Genomic DNA, 15404 nt, shown 5'->3' on the forward strand with positions numbered 1-15404 from the left:
AATTAATGAGGGTACAAAAGAAAAGTAGTGTACAGATTTAAACAATGAAAAACTTTTCTTAATTGGTGTGCAAAATCTCAAACGTCAGTTATAAAAAAAGGGAGGGAGTATTAATGAAAGACAAGATCCCACCCCACTAAGATTTAAGGTCTTTAATGGTGATCAATAGCCTAAAGTGCCGTTGGTTAGGAGAACATCAATAATTGCCTTGTACATTTTGAATTGATTTTGTTCGCGACCAGGAAACATGAGAATGATTCACTTCTTTGGGTCCACATTAATGACAAATGGAATCGGTTCGGAGACCAGAAATACACGGCTTCATTGACATGATCCAAAGCATATTACTTGTCCTAGGCAAAGAAAGACATCCACCAATTCCTTGGTAACATGAGGTAATTAGCGGAGATAACTGAAATCTCATCTCAGATAAAAGTTAGCCGATTTCCGTCATATTAATCGGGAATCTCAAAGTGCAAAGAGACTGCAGTATACGGTCCGCGGGCGAAGCAAGATATGAAGGTGAGAAAGGACATGACCAGATTGAAGAAAGGTTCAATGATACGCCGTCAGATCAAGGGCTTCCCTGACAGCACAGCAGTAAGTGAAGTAGGTGTTCAGCATTAGGTGCAGTTCAAGGTAAAAAGTGAACTGCCATGCGGCTGTACAACCATAGATATTGAGCTTGTCACAACTCCAAAATTTCTCCCTGTCCACAGCTCCGTGCAAGTGCATGAAGTATGAATAAGATTTCCACCAGGAAGTGCCTTGGCTATGTCAGATATCGTTGTCGAGATTACTGTCTTATCTGAATTTAAATTAAAAAACGCAAGATATATTTCTCCTGCATGACAAGAGAGACAGATAATTAGTTCGGAAATCAAATACTCAGAGTAACTCGCTTGAGTGACTGTTGCAAGGGCGATTGACACAAATGCTAATCATGTGGATGAAAGTTGCAGAGCAGCTAAGCCTAGTTTTTTATACTGCCGATACCTAACAATGCATCAGTAATCTGACTTCATGGCATTAGTCTTACAGATTAAGATGGTATTTTCCTGCTGTTTTTGGGCCAACCCCTTGTCCAACAACCCCCCCCCCCCAACAAAAACAAAGGGCCAAAAAAAAACCAAAACCCCCAAAATAAAAAGAAAAGTTAAGACATGGTCAGCAAGAATGCATAAGAGAGCACTTAAGTCGATCATAAAGAAGTGGCCATTTAGATTACTTTTAGAATTTTTGAGAAATTTAAGCTCATCCGTGGTCAAATTGGTTTCTAGTTTGGGATATCAAACCTCTCCTTCCAGTTGCAAGCCAAGAACGAGTCCCCCCTGTTCCTGCATTAGCTGCATGAAAAATCAATTAGTTAGTTATGACCACCAATACTATCTCAACAGGGAGAAAAATATTCAGATATTTTCTATCACCTTGGTTTCTTTTCATTGACGCACAGAGACCCGAGTAACCATTTGCCAGGGTTCCGTTGTGCTTCAATTCCCACATCTAGTAAGAACAACGGCCTTGAATATCATTTTGAACCCCCAAAAACAGAAAAGTTCAAAAGGAAAACACAAAATTAAGTTTAATTTTGATCTCCAAATTAACTATGTTTTCAGTAGACCACAAATTCATAACATATTATGTTTATGATGATTTCATAATCCCAGGACTTCAAGTTTTGAAACTAAACACACCTGATTGGCATCCAACCGGCAAGACGAAAATGAGCCTCTGCTGAACTCCTTTGAGCTAAGTTTTCGACTTGCAGATGCACCAAGGCAGAAATCTGTTCCTTCTATTGCTAATAAACGGAATTTACCATGACTTCTTTTGTCTTCTGTTTCTTCATCTCTGCATTACCATCTTTGTAGAGTCAAACATCATTATGTCAAAAACGATACTGAGTAAAAGTTTGTCAGTCACAGCCAAGAGAATAAGATAAGGGAGAACATCATTACAATTCCAAAAGCAATTTTTCCTTGTATAGGCAGAAAGATGCCTGATGTTCGCTTTTTGAGTTCTCTTTCCAGCAAACTTTCTCAAGATCATCACCATTTGCTTTAACCGACCAACCTTTAGCATGATTGTCCTTGCAGCTACTTAGGCCCATAAAGAGGTCCTCTGAGGCATGCCTAACTCCATAATTTTCTGGCTGGCTGGTGAGATTATATCGTCCTAATTTAAAGTATTTTGCACCTGTTATATGTGGAAACTGCACTCAAAACATTAGTATACTACCCAGTACTTCTACCTACGATTCCCTTAAAAAGATGGCTTTATAAACTTGCCTCCATATTATTTGAGCTAAAAGAGTTAATCTCCATTAAAGTAGGGTTTGTGATGAGGCTGAATGTGGTTTCATCTAGATTTCTCATGTCTCCTCCAAACATGAGAGGAGATTTCACCATGGACCATAGTGTCATCTGCCAGAATAAAGCAATGATGATAAAGTTCCCACTGAAGCTTTAGTATTATATACACTTCAACCTCTTCAGGAGCAGACATACCTGAGTTCTTTGCTCATCAAGATTTAGATTGCATTTCCTGTGTGGACCATCATTTGTACCTATTAAGAAGGGCATACGAAATTACTGTGAATTTCTTTCTTTCTAGATCCTTTACACAAGTAATTGAACAATTTCCATAATATTTAGTCCTGAAAAGGAAATTATATGACATCAGCATTTTCTGTATCAAAACATGAGATGCATGACCAATGCAACATCCTTGGCTTGAAAGCCTTGCAAAAATTATTAGGTGACTCCTCTATCACCAAGAAGCTAAACATGGATCTTGAAGCTTGCACAACATAACTGGCCAATGTGATGGATTCAGGAGATCATCCAGTGCAATGATTCGTTTCATGGTTCTGTTACAGCAAGACTAGATTATTCTAATTCATCTCACTACTATGGTCATGGGGGAAGAGATGGCACTATTAGAATGTATAGTCAAGTGAACTAAATGACTGTGGTGATAAGTTTCTGGACAGCCTGTCTGCTATCCATGAGCTTGGCAAAATTGTCTTAAATTCAATCATAGTGACAGGACAAGCATATATTTAAAATAAAATTGCATCTTTATAACAGCAAGAGTTCTTTCAATCAGTCCTCAGAAAATTTCTTAGATGCTTTACCTGCAACAGTTAGCCAACCCAAAGGTAGCATGTCCAAATCCAGCCATGACTTTCCCTTCAGACCATTGGCTCCTATCATATTAGCAGCTGCAAAATCCCTGTTACAAACACAAGGAAAGAACAAACATGTACAAGCCAGATTAGAGAAAGAAGCAGCAAATGGAGAATTTAACTCAATAATTTGAAACGTTACAGATGTTAAAAAAGAAATGACCATGACAACAGAAAGTAAATATTCTACCGTGAAACATCAAAATGGGATGCAACATCTCCCCATGTATCCCAGTCATCCCCAGTTATCCTATACATGTTGACTAGGCTGCTGACATCCCTTGCCATGCTTGGTGTTACACTAGTTCCGGGAGATAACGAATATAGGATGGGGCGATTAATTTCACTCAAAACCTGTACGCATTGACTCATTTTTGTAAGGACGTTACAAGGAATGCTTTCAATTGCATGTGATTATCAGTAGAAGTTAAATGCTGTATTCAGGGGAAAGGTGATATAACACCAAGCTCAAGCATGAGAGAGGAGGAGGAGGAGAAAGAATGATGCAGCATTTTGTACCTTTGAAACAAAACTTATCTCATCGATGCTTAAATCATCACCAAACACACAATCATGTTTCACTGCAAGTAAAGAGGAGAAAATCACATTTAGTAACAGCAAATATTATATGGAATTTTTAATAAAAATCTGCGAGACTTCCGCAATTCCTTCCTAAATGTAACAAGAGTTGTGGATTTTTCTATACAGACTTCAAGTTTTTGCTTTCAACAACTCAAAATTAATCAAAAAACCTCATCATACATAAAAACCTCAAAAGTTAGTCAGCTTACTATCTTCAAAATGTCAAGATCTTATGAAGCATTTACTAGAAAAAGCTCAGAAGTTAAAATAAATTCTTTTTTGCTATTCTAAAGACGTCAGTGTTGATATTCATCAAAACTTTGTGCTAGAGAAAGTGATGCTATTAGCCTTGACATATTCAGATTACCAAAATCAACACCCCATGCTGCATACTGATGGTACAGTGACCTGAGAAATGCTCTTCCAGCTCCCAACTTTGTATCTACGCTCATGAAACCATTGCGCATCCATTGACAACTCAACGCTTTAATACCTATATCTTTTGCATACCACTTTCGGCCTGACTCTTCGTAAGCCTTGCCCTAAAATACAGGATAAGGAGAATATAATCAGTTGTCTGCAAACTAATCTTGGCATTTATATTCCCCCCACATTAAAGGAAAGTATTTTATTACGAGTTTTATAAATGCAGCACATTCCAAATGTAGTAGCATAACAAAAGGATAACCTTATGGCTAAAGAGTAAGGAGGCTACCGTATTAATATCCAAAATAGGGGTGTTGGCGTTGAATGCCTGTGTACTTATGCCTCTCATGACATGGATCCCGACCTTCAATCCCAGGTCATGAACTCTGTTGGCTATCTGTGTGAACCCTTTCCCTTCTTTGGAGGAAGGCCATCTTTCTGGGTCAGGAATCATCCTTCCCCACTCATCAATTACATCAAATCCAAGAGAATCAACAGAAGCACCTTTCACTTTCCTTCTATACCAAAGATAATCCACCACAACATACTGCAAAGAGAAACAAAATCCAAAAGATGAGATTAGCTCATCACAGAAAGAGAAACCGATTAGCTCCGATATCTTCAAGCAATTCATCATATACTACGTAAAATTGTCAGTAAACTATGTTCTTGGGACCTCATATCCATGAGAATGCAATCGCTGAGCAACAAGCTCCGCATTTTGCAGAAATTCTTCCTCGGAGATGGTCCAACAAAAGGAGTCGTAGGAATTCCAGCCTCTCGGGGGGCAGCCAGCTCGCACTTCCGATTCACTCAGAGATGGTCTCTTCGACATTCCCCTGACCATGATCATTAATAGTATGAGCTAGTAACCACTGTTTGCAAAGAACCAAGTCACATATACGAATGAGCATCGAGCATGTGTTGGTCATCATCGTTCTAGAACGACCTATTGATCACATATATGCGGCTACTGTAGAGGAAAATCAACCAGTTACTAAGAGTATCTGAATTCTTGAGTATCCGTGGGTTGTTTCGCTTACTTATGCATAAATACATCCAGTCTCTGACAAAAGTCATTAGTTTAGCTCAAAACCACGCACCGCACCCTAAGTCCTAACCCCTACGCACAAGACAAGTTAACATGAATGACACACCATACAAACAAGTAGGAGAATTGTGGAGTTTAGTGTCAGTATTTCAATGCAAGAATTCACCACAGAAGAAGGAACAGAAAAAGGCCGGCCTTGGGGAATGTAATTGCTTGAAGAAAATTTTCTACTCCCACGAGATGAGATTAGACGAGCTGCAGCTGATTTGAAGGAGGATCAGAAGTACCTTTGAAGGGAATCACAGAAGGCGAAAAGCACAACAATCAGAGCTAAAATCTGCATCTTGACTCCTCTGGTGAATAAATGTGAATTCAGTAGTGTTTTCTTATATCTTATCTATATATGTGTGTAAAGATGAATGGAACTTGATAGGATGCAAAGCTTTTACTGTTAGTAAAACTCGCAGTCAGATAACAAGTTAGTTCCACCAACTCTGCTTCAGCAGTGATGGATTATGATGAATCGATCATCATGCTGATATATGAGACGGATTAACGGCTTAATGACACGTAATTTGTAGCTGGATAGTGACACGTGTGCGTCACAGGGTCTTGAAATTGAGATATCCCGTGAATCACTGTCGTCCACTTAGGCTTTGGTCCCGGAAATTTATAGCTACTGAGTCACCAGCTGTTCGGGAGTGTACAACCTTCTTGTTGTATTGTACCCCTATAGCCTATACCTTGCAAAACATTTTTTTAGTTTCAAGCTATACTATACCACTACTACTATTAGGGATGTTTGGTTTCAAGCTATACCACTACTACTATTAAGGATATGACCTATTAATAATAATCCGCAGCCACGTATTATTGGTTTTGATAGAACTAGAAGCCTTCTTCTGTTTAATGCTTAATCTTCAGCCTTGTAATATATAATCTCAATGACACACACAACTCTCTTATCTTTCTCAAAGACGGATTCTTTGGCTATCGTTTACTCCACACAGAGGATACAAGTCCAGAAATTACATATACATATGCTGATTTCCATCCGCTTGGCCATATTGACAGCGTTGAGAGGAGTCAATATGATGAGAGGAATCACATATTGATAGCTTTTTTACTCTAGGAATCATGAGATTTATCGTAATTAACTCCATCTACCATTTCACTCGCTACAGTTTTTTTTTTCTTTCTTTTTTATATAAAAAAAAAAACACACACACACACACACACACACACAGAGGGCATAGTTTTGGTGTGTTTCAGTTCCACTTGTCTCGTTAATAAGCAAAGCAGGAGTTAGAACATCTCTTTAGAATGAACATTGGTCAGCAAGGACAAATAAATAACGACAGAGAATAATGACACTGGACCCGTCGAGTTGCTTGCAAATTTAGGCGTCTGGTGGGGTTTTTTTGCTTGTAGAAATATCGGATGTAGAAACTTACCCGCGTCGGACTTTGCATAAGTTTCTCGTTGTCCATACAGAAATCAATCGCGTACAGTGGACTTGCGGGTAGTGACGATCTAGACTCGGATCGGCATCGTAAAAATAGATTAGAAGATCTACAAAAGTTTGCATGGTGGAACTTTGACCCGACTGAAAACCAGCAAAAGTCACTTAAAAACAGTAGTGTTGAATAGAAATGGGGCAGATTATTATCGACTTTCAAAAAAAAAAAAAAATAGAATAGAAATAGAGCAGGTGCTTTCGAGTTATTGAGAGCAGGTGCTTTCGAGTTATTGAATGCCAAGCATAGTTATTAAACCCGGTCCGGTCCAGCGGTTCGATCGGTCAATCCGACGAACCGGCCATAGAAACCGTTGACTTTTCAACGGACCGGCGGTTCAACCGGATTAAACCGAAAACCCGGCCAGTTTTGTGGGCAGACCGAGTTTGAGGGAAAAAATGTTTGTCCAAGCCTTTGCTTGGATTCGAACTTCCGACCTTCAACTTTGTTTGTGCGTAGCTCACCACCAGACCACTTTGTCATTTGTTCATTAATGACCATTCTTATGCTATATGAATGTTTTGTTAATTTCATCTTTATTTTTTTTTAAACTCTCTCCAAAACAAATGTATTTGGAATCTTTTAATAAAACTTATGACCCTTATATTCTATAAATTATAAAATAGATTTCAAAAATAACATATTACATAATTTATTTTAAAGACAAATATTATTTTTAAAATATTTTTTTGTATTTAAAATTTGTAAATAATCTAGATAATTACAGTAAACATCTACACTTGAAGTTTGGTGGATTACTAATTAAATTTATGTTTTGCTGATTCTTATATGAATTAAATATTCTATAGCAAATTAAATTAAATGAATATTTGTTATGACATTATTTATTACAATTTATCTCATATATCCTATATCAAATTTATAAAATATAATATTTAAATATATGTAGTGACCCACTGGTTCAACCATTCACCCACCGGTTGAACCAGTGACCCGTTGACCCACCTCCTTCGCCGGTCTCCTCTCCGAGCCGAGTTTAATAACTATGATGCCAAGTATACCTTCTCTATTTATTTATTTATTTATTTATTTTTGAAATATGAGATTTCATGTACCAGAATAATTAAAAAACTAATATACATCACATCGTTGCTCAATTCAATGAAGAGGTCCAATATTAAGATGCAAAACTGTTGTATTCTCCTCAAGGAAGAGCACCAGGCCATGCAAATAGTTGCGAGCCTGCTCCATGCCAGCCACTTGCGAGCCTGCACTTCACAAACTTTCCATCTCCATCTCCAAGCAGACCTCAGAATCCCCAAGATTGTTCCCACCATGCAAGTTCAGATTCTCCAGGTCTCTTGAGTGCAGAACGGCTTGGACAACTTTCCAAGGGCATGACTGCAACTTTACCAAAGAGACTCTTCCAATGAAATTCCTAGTGTTTACCTTCACTATACAAGTTATCACAATCAGGCTTTACACATACAAGGTGTTAGAGGGTTCTCCCAGATGTCATAATTAGGAAAGGTTTGTTCAGGTAATCCTGTCCGAGTCTGATGGGTAACCACCACGTCTTCCACAAAGGTCGCCCAGCCCATGTATGGGTCGCCTAATGATTTGGACATCAGTCCCTTGTCTGGTTTAATGGATTTCAGACGGTGACCCATGTAACGACGATATCCAATTATCAATTTAGCAAAGTTTCCTCCATGGGTCATGACAAACACATCAGACTTCAAGCAGACCAAGAAATCAAGGGCGGCCAGACTAGTGACATGCTTCCTGAAGCCATCCAACTCCGCTTTGGTTGCCAATTCCTCCTTTGTTACCTGTTATAGATCCTTTAACAATTACTATAAGAAAACAAAAATGACAAGTGAACTAGGATACGTGGGTGAGTAAACATAATTCACAACCCCACAAAGAACACTGCTCGTCTTGTGCCAATCGAAGGTAATAGAAAAACCACGCTCAAGACTTCAGATGACAGCAAAGCCCATAAAATTAGCTAAGCCCTACTCAATTAACATCCAATATTTCTATTTACTCTTTCTTTCAACTCTCTTATCTTCTATAAACATAATACAGCGGAAAAAGCTACTAAGTACTTCTCACTAAAAGCCCTTCCAAAAGGTTGACCTTCATATAGATATTTGAATATAGGATCTTAAATTACTAGAAAGTTCCCTTCTGGCTACTCAGACTAAATTATCTTCCTGCCCATAATTACCAAAATCATGAAACACCATGCATCAAAAGACTAATTCAACAACAATCACCTGAAAGGGTTCTCAAGGACAATATATCACCGAGTACCGAAAAAGTTGATTTTGGTCATTAGACCAAAACAAGTGTCAAAATCTATTACTACGAGTGTTAAACCTATTAGCACCAAACACAAGTCAAAGCATACGAATTTTTTGTTGTATGCAGAAGAACAATCATACTGAATTCATGTATTCAGCATACACACATGAGGTCAAATGATTTCCTTCTTCTTCTTTTTTTTTATCAAAAGGTTAAAACATATCTTGTTTCATCATTCATTTGTGGATAGAATGCTTAAGTTAGAGACATGACACAAGAAAAGAACAACAACAAAAACAACGTTCCCAGGAACAATAAGTGAATCAAAACTGAGCAAGTGGCCTTACGAGATTTGGGAACATATTCCTAAGGGGAGCCATGCGGTTTTGTCCACCATAAACCTGCCCTGAAGCAACATATATCTGGGTTTCTTTCGGATAACCCATTGCTCGAAGCATGACTGCCACTTCACCAGGCTCAAGGGGGCACCGACCTTCCTTCCGCTTCTGAAGAGCTAGAGCCCATAGATGAGAGCCGTCCTGCCAGAAAACAAACAGATTTATCAAATTTATGTTGTTAAATTTTGTCTCTTTGTTGTATGGCAATTATGATGAACTGAACCTTAAAACGTCGAGGCCATTCTTTCAGTCTGTACAAAGCCATGAGAGCTTTCTCTGCCCTTGTTCCCACAAAATCACAGAATGAAAGGCCTACCATCCCTTTCTCAAACCTCAGATGAAGAGCCCTGTTTGGGAAAAAAAAAAAATTCAAGCCTCACAATGGAAAGGAAAAAAGAGGAGATAAAACTACATCGTCCAAATTATGTACATGAAAGGATTTGAACTGGCGGTGCGATTTTTCATCCTTGATACAAGTTGATCAGCCATTTGCTCAATCTTAGGCAGAAATTTGAGCGCATGATAATTTACCCTGCACCTTAGTCTGTTTATTTCTGGGGGAACATTATCATATCTGAATGGAAAACTAAATAGTTAGTATTTATGATATATTTAAACCTGCCAATTTAATCAAACCGATTAAAGAAATACCAATAATTGACATTCATTCCTCACCCAAGTCGATCAACGAAAGGCTTTAAGGACATTATCTTCTTCTCCTTAATCCGGGGTAGAACATTGTCAATATAGAATTGCGCTGGAGCATACTTGGGGATGTTCTTCACTGTCCGTCTATCAATTATAGTACATGAGCAGAAACAAATAAACCATGTAGTACACATCAATCCAATTAAAATTTCCACCATAGACCAAACTAAGCAGGTATTTTAAAATTTTAAGATGGCTATAAGTAGGAGAGACCTTCCCATGTCTGAGTTCTGACCCAAAAAAGTTTGCACAATCTTATGAACACTGGGGAAAAGGAGTACATTTAATTTTTAGTGACTAATGACAGTTTCACCAAATTGGTAAAAAATTAGCATGTCTATATGTTGAAAAGAAGGTCATGATGAGTTGCTAAAACCTTTAACCAGAGATTCACAAGTCAAAACTGTGGTTTGTAATAAGAGTACTAAAAAAGAGAAAACATAGAATAGTAGACCTTATGCTGGTGAACAGCTCTGATTTGTCAGTAAACCATCCAGGAATGTCACGAACAATTCGTACGTCATCCCTTAAGTAGTCAATAAAATGGTCGACATCAAATATGTCTTCAAATTTTCTGCAGAGGATAAATGACTGAATAAGTACCTAGAGGTTTTCAGTACTTTTAATAGAAATGATCAAGCTCAACTGACATTAAGAAATAAATTAGCTATTGCAGTGAGAAGGTACTACAGAGAGAGAGAGAGAGAAAGAGAGAGATCTGCCAACTGATACAAAGACGACAAGGATGTGTTGTATAAAAAAGCATGTACTTTCGAGTTGCATGCGTGCATATCAATGAAACAAACAAAACCCTTGCACATATCAGATGGTGTATACTCCATGTAATTCAGAGTTCAAGTTTTTAGCACAAAATTAGGTCTAAAATTTGCAGAACCAACAACAGTTAAAATGTTTAACAATGAAGCATGCTTTACTGGGTAACTGAAATAAGCTCAGGTCCCGCTCAAGGTGGTGAAGCAGAGAACTTGAATGTTAACGATAACAGCAAAATAGGTGATACAGAAGATGTGGAAGCAGTGCATGTCACCATTCCCTTGGCTGAATAGCAGCCTCATTTTCTGTAACATACAGTACACAGTGTATAGCATTTTCATGAAAGCTTCACTCACGTCTGGTCCTTCCATATCTGATCTTGTTTCAACACTGGCAAAATAAGAGTGGCGTTCATTATCTTCGCAACAGCCACAGCATTGCAAATCTGACCCCAAAAAAAAAAGTAAGATTGAGTTTATGTATTGAGTGAATGCCTGAGCAGTGGCACTTATAGATAGGAGCCTATAAACAATGTGTATCCTTTGGGGGGGAACCTGGAAAATAGCAGCTTCAAAGAAGGTTCAATACTTTGAATGGAACTTCACCGACAAAAAGAGGATGAAAAGCAAGGGGAGAAATTGAGAAGTGTAAGTTAGGAAACAGGTAATGGATCAGACACGCAAATGCTAACAATTGTCCTGCCACACGGTCAAGTAGAACTGGAAAGAAGTTTATGAAAACGCTTGGATAAAATGTGCATGACTGGATACAAGAAAGATGAAATCAGACATGACCATCCTCGTTGACCAATTAGAAAAGTAAGAAAGAAACAATTCATAAATCATATATATTATTTGATAGCACAAAGAGAATCTTACAGCAATTCTTTGCTGGTTCAAACCACCCTCAGCATGTATAAATATATATCCAGTTGTTTCATTCTCAGCGGGAAGATCTACAAAGAGTCAAAAGTATTGGTAGTCAGATACAATGGAAGAAAAACTTCGCCATCAAGTTAAAAATGAAGAAGATAAGACTAGTAAAATTAGTGAACACAAAATCCCTTTCTCATTCATCCGAGTTATGTTGCAAATTTTTTAAAAAAAAATTAAAAATAGGAAGAATTGAAAAAAAAAAAAAAAAAAAAAAAAAGAAGCAAGCAAGAGATTACAGAATTTCAGAGAAAAGAAGTGATGACATTGTCTTTTCTACTCAAATTATTTTCTTTCGAAATTTCTCCCCAAAAACTTCACTATACAAGTTAATAGTTTCATTTCTTCATATGCAGACTACATGAAGCAAACACTTTCCTGTTTCCAATTATTCGATAGTTGATGGAACCATGCACTATGAAGAGAAGGCCAAAGGCCCAAAGCACATGGAAATTAGTAGGAAATAGAAGCCAAGTTGCAGAAATCAAAATTTTTGGCTCTATCTATAAAAAATAATACCATATAAGTTTATGGAACAACTTCATCGGTAAATGAAAATTTGCCCATTCCAGAAAAATTTTTAAAGTAAAAAAAAAGGAATTTTACACTTCTGTTTCATGTATAGTGCTGGTCCTAACCATATGGAAAAGTTATTGTACCAATCGTCTTAACTAATTTAAACACAACATTATTACATCATTAGTCTTGTTACCAACTTCAGTCTAGTATAAAATCATTTCTTATTAGTTGACAGGCCACAAATATTTGGGCATACCAGAGTTCAGATAACAATTAACAGCAAATGTCAAGTATAGAATTTAGCCTTTTGACAATATACATTCCAATATCTTTTGTATGACACTTACTGCATATTATCATTATTGGTGTTCACCACCACGTAGTTTACATAACAGAATGAAATTAGTAGTTTTTTGAGTACTGTAAACTTTATGTGAGGTAATTGGTTCATATATGAGTGGCTTCAAGATAGGATTTTAATTTTGCTTCATACAGTTTATAGCTTAATAAACTTCAAAATAAAAAAGATCACAGCAGCCAAATTATAAAAAAGTAAGCATTCACGCTCAGCATCACATAAATGGGCAATATAATGCAAATCAGTGACAGTTTTGGAGTACCAGAAATTATGCCCACACGTCGCTCAGCACATGGCTTCCATGAAGTGGTAGCTGAATATGGATTCTCCCATAGTGAAGGATGCTCCTTTACCTAATTGAAATGAGATGAATCATACAACCAATATCATTATATTGGCCATTTAAGAAAAAATGAAACATGAAAAAGTACAGAAGCATTTCTTTAAGCACTTACCCGTGGACAGTGGAGTACTATGCCATCTTTCTTGCACAGATATGGAGCATTCTACAATTCATGAAAACAATATTAAAGAGGGGAATCCCAAATAAGCTTAAGAATTTTCTTCAAAGAGAAGAATGTTAAATAAATTTTATGAGCAACTCATCAATAGTCCTCTATTACAGGGTCTCACATAGAATGCCAAAAGTGCCGCAGAAAAAGAAACTAAATTTTGTAAAAAGCAAAAAGAAAAGGAAAAAAGAAGAAGAAACAACTTCCTACTCGTCAAGAAGTGCTGTATACTATGCATGCATTGAAGCAGAAAAAAAAAATAGTAAAGAGTTTTAGAGTGAGAAATTAAGTCAAAGCAATGCTTTACTTAAAATAAAGGAGAATATAAGAGTTCATTAAAGTCAAAGAAAGAATGCACAATTTAGGATAAACCGTGACAAACAGATGCATATCATCATGTTTGTCCAATAAGCACAAGAAAACATCCCATAGGGCACGAAACCTTGTTGTCATAATATTTTTACCTTTATTTAGTTAATAACATTTTACCTACTGTAGATTATTCAAACTCTACCATTTGAGTAAAAAGGCAGGCACAAGAAATGCAACAAACACACTTTATACATAGTATATTCTACTTGTTAAATAAGATTATACTAGCCAAACTGGCATCTTCTGTGAGGCTTCACACCACTTTAACCCAAATGTCAAGCATCGGATATCAAGACAGCCCTTTTTTTTTATCAGAGATTGTATATGATAGGCATGTGACCTAATTAAGCTATTATTTTTGCACAGCCCAAATATAACTGCACTTTTCTATTAGCATTCTCAACAAAAGCCGCAGCAATTGTCATATACCCTTATAGTCAAACTCAAAGCCTAATTTCTGAGGCTAAATTCACCAAACAAACTACCATAATAGGATCTCCTCTATACAAGAATAAGCACAGACAGCTCTGATGTAATTCTTCTCCATGATCTTCGATGTAGATTGACAAGATTAGGGTTCATTGTATAATGGACAGAAACGATACAATCACAAAATATTCTAAAATAGATAATTCATTTTCCTAGCCAGTTTCTACGCAAGGAAGGGAATTTCCAAGTTATCACTGCAACCCATAAGGTGTCTTTTTCATGTAAGTACCTCCACACCCAAGAGAACAATATGAGCATCAAAAGTTAAGCCTATAAGACTCTAGGTATTGAGCTCCAATAATACTCCATCCCCTCCACCCCCCCCCCCCTTCTCACTCCACTCTACCCCGGATAACATGATGATCAATAAACATAAACGACTCCTCAAACAATAAAGGCCCGAGAAAAAAACCACCCCCAGCTAATCCATAACAAAAAATCACCAATGTAACTATTTTACTTATCAGAAGTCTCAAAATTTCCAACAGAAACAACATTAAAAATCGAAACTTCGTACAACTAACTCAGAAACTTAAGCACTTTTATGTATAATCAAAAGAGAAGCCAGAAATTCTGCCAAAGGTTTAGCTAAACAGCAAGTGCTCACCAATCGATTGACAATTGAAGAAACTGAAATAATTGCGGCGAGGAAAATCAAACAAAGCACGAAAACCGAGATCTTGGAATTGTGAGTATGGAGCCTAGCGTCGTCGGTGAAGGAGAAGGGGAAGAGAGAGTGCAAGTGCCCGGCGGAGAAGAAAGAGCGGAGGCCGCCGCGATCTCGAGTATGACGACTACGATTGTCGTCGGAGGAAGAGGAGGTGGGAATATTATCGGGAGACAGTGGGGAGGAAGCCACAGCGACATCGTCCCGTTTCCTTGGTGACGCTGACGCCGCTCGGCTTCCCATCGAACTTGAGTGCCGGAGCTCCGCCATTACTAGCTTCGGACTGTAAGCCAGCTTCGCCGCTGCCGCCCTTTTATTATTATTATTATTATATATATATATATATATATTTTCCCTTTTTAACTTTCTTCGCGTCTATTGAAAATAAAAATAAAATTAGCTAAAATCGCTGGTTTCCTCTTTGACGCATCATCTTCTGTGACTAGACTGCGCTGACTGTAGACGTCTGGTGCAGAAGACTGGGGGAAGTGACTTCAGATCGGGTTTTTAAGTTTAATCGCCCACACACAACGCACTGCATTTGAGCCTCTCTTTTCTTTTGTTACATTTTTTCTTTAATAATCCTCTTTATTAATGGTTAATAGCACTAATCGCCCTTTAAGTTTGTTATATTTGTAAAT

The 15404-nt window shown here is 37.5% G+C and overlaps 2 protein-coding genes across 6 annotated transcripts; both read right to left on the reverse strand.

Moving 5' to 3' along the window:
• Positions 1–248: 248 nt before the first annotated feature.
• LOC113716277 (alpha-galactosidase mel1-like) lies at positions 249–5916 on the reverse strand. Of its 5 annotated transcripts, none has more exons than XM_072070760.1 (15): positions 5534–5900; positions 5239–5318; positions 4872–5034; positions 4485–4742; positions 4137–4311; positions 3707–3768; positions 3378–3541; positions 3137–3234; positions 2508–2566; positions 2289–2423; positions 1959–2212; positions 1695–1851; positions 1428–1503; positions 1296–1346; positions 249–844 (listed from the first exon to the last, which is right to left on the reverse strand). In XM_072070760.1, the coding sequence occupies exons 2-15, from the start codon at positions 5244–5246 to the stop codon at positions 624–626; spliced, it is 1881 nt and encodes a 626-aa protein (XP_071926861.1). In that variant the 5' UTR covers positions 5247–5318; positions 5534–5900; the 3' UTR covers positions 249–623. The 5 variants fall into 5 exon arrangements, 4 of the variants coding, with proteins under 4 accessions (XP_071926861.1, XP_071926862.1, XP_071926860.1 ...); XM_072070761.1 differs by lacking the exon at positions 5534–5900 and adding an exon at positions 5413–5518; XM_072070759.1 differs by lacking the exon at positions 5239–5318 and having other exon boundaries at positions 5534–5899.
• Positions 5917–7782: 1866 nt separating this feature from the next.
• LOC113717315 (protein PECTIC ARABINOGALACTAN SYNTHESIS-RELATED-like) lies at positions 7783–15184 on the reverse strand. Its single transcript, XM_072070627.1, has 11 exons — positions 14704–15184; positions 13179–13229; positions 12986–13076; positions 11793–11869; positions 11271–11359; positions 10595–10714; positions 10108–10224; positions 9863–10006; positions 9656–9779; positions 9382–9573; positions 7783–8556 (listed from the first exon to the last, which is right to left on the reverse strand). Exons 1-11 carry the CDS (start codon positions 15031–15033, stop codon positions 8197–8199), a joined length of 1695 nt encoding a protein of 564 aa, XP_071926728.1. The 5' UTR covers positions 15034–15184; the 3' UTR covers positions 7783–8196.
• Between the last annotated feature and the right edge of the window lie 220 nt (positions 15185–15404).

Source organism: Coffea arabica, chromosome 11c (genome assembly GCF_036785885.1).
Source record: "Coffea arabica cultivar ET-39 chromosome 11c, Coffea Arabica ET-39 HiFi, whole genome shotgun sequence".
Lineage (NCBI taxonomy): Eukaryota > Viridiplantae > Streptophyta > Magnoliopsida > Gentianales > Rubiaceae > Coffea > Coffea arabica.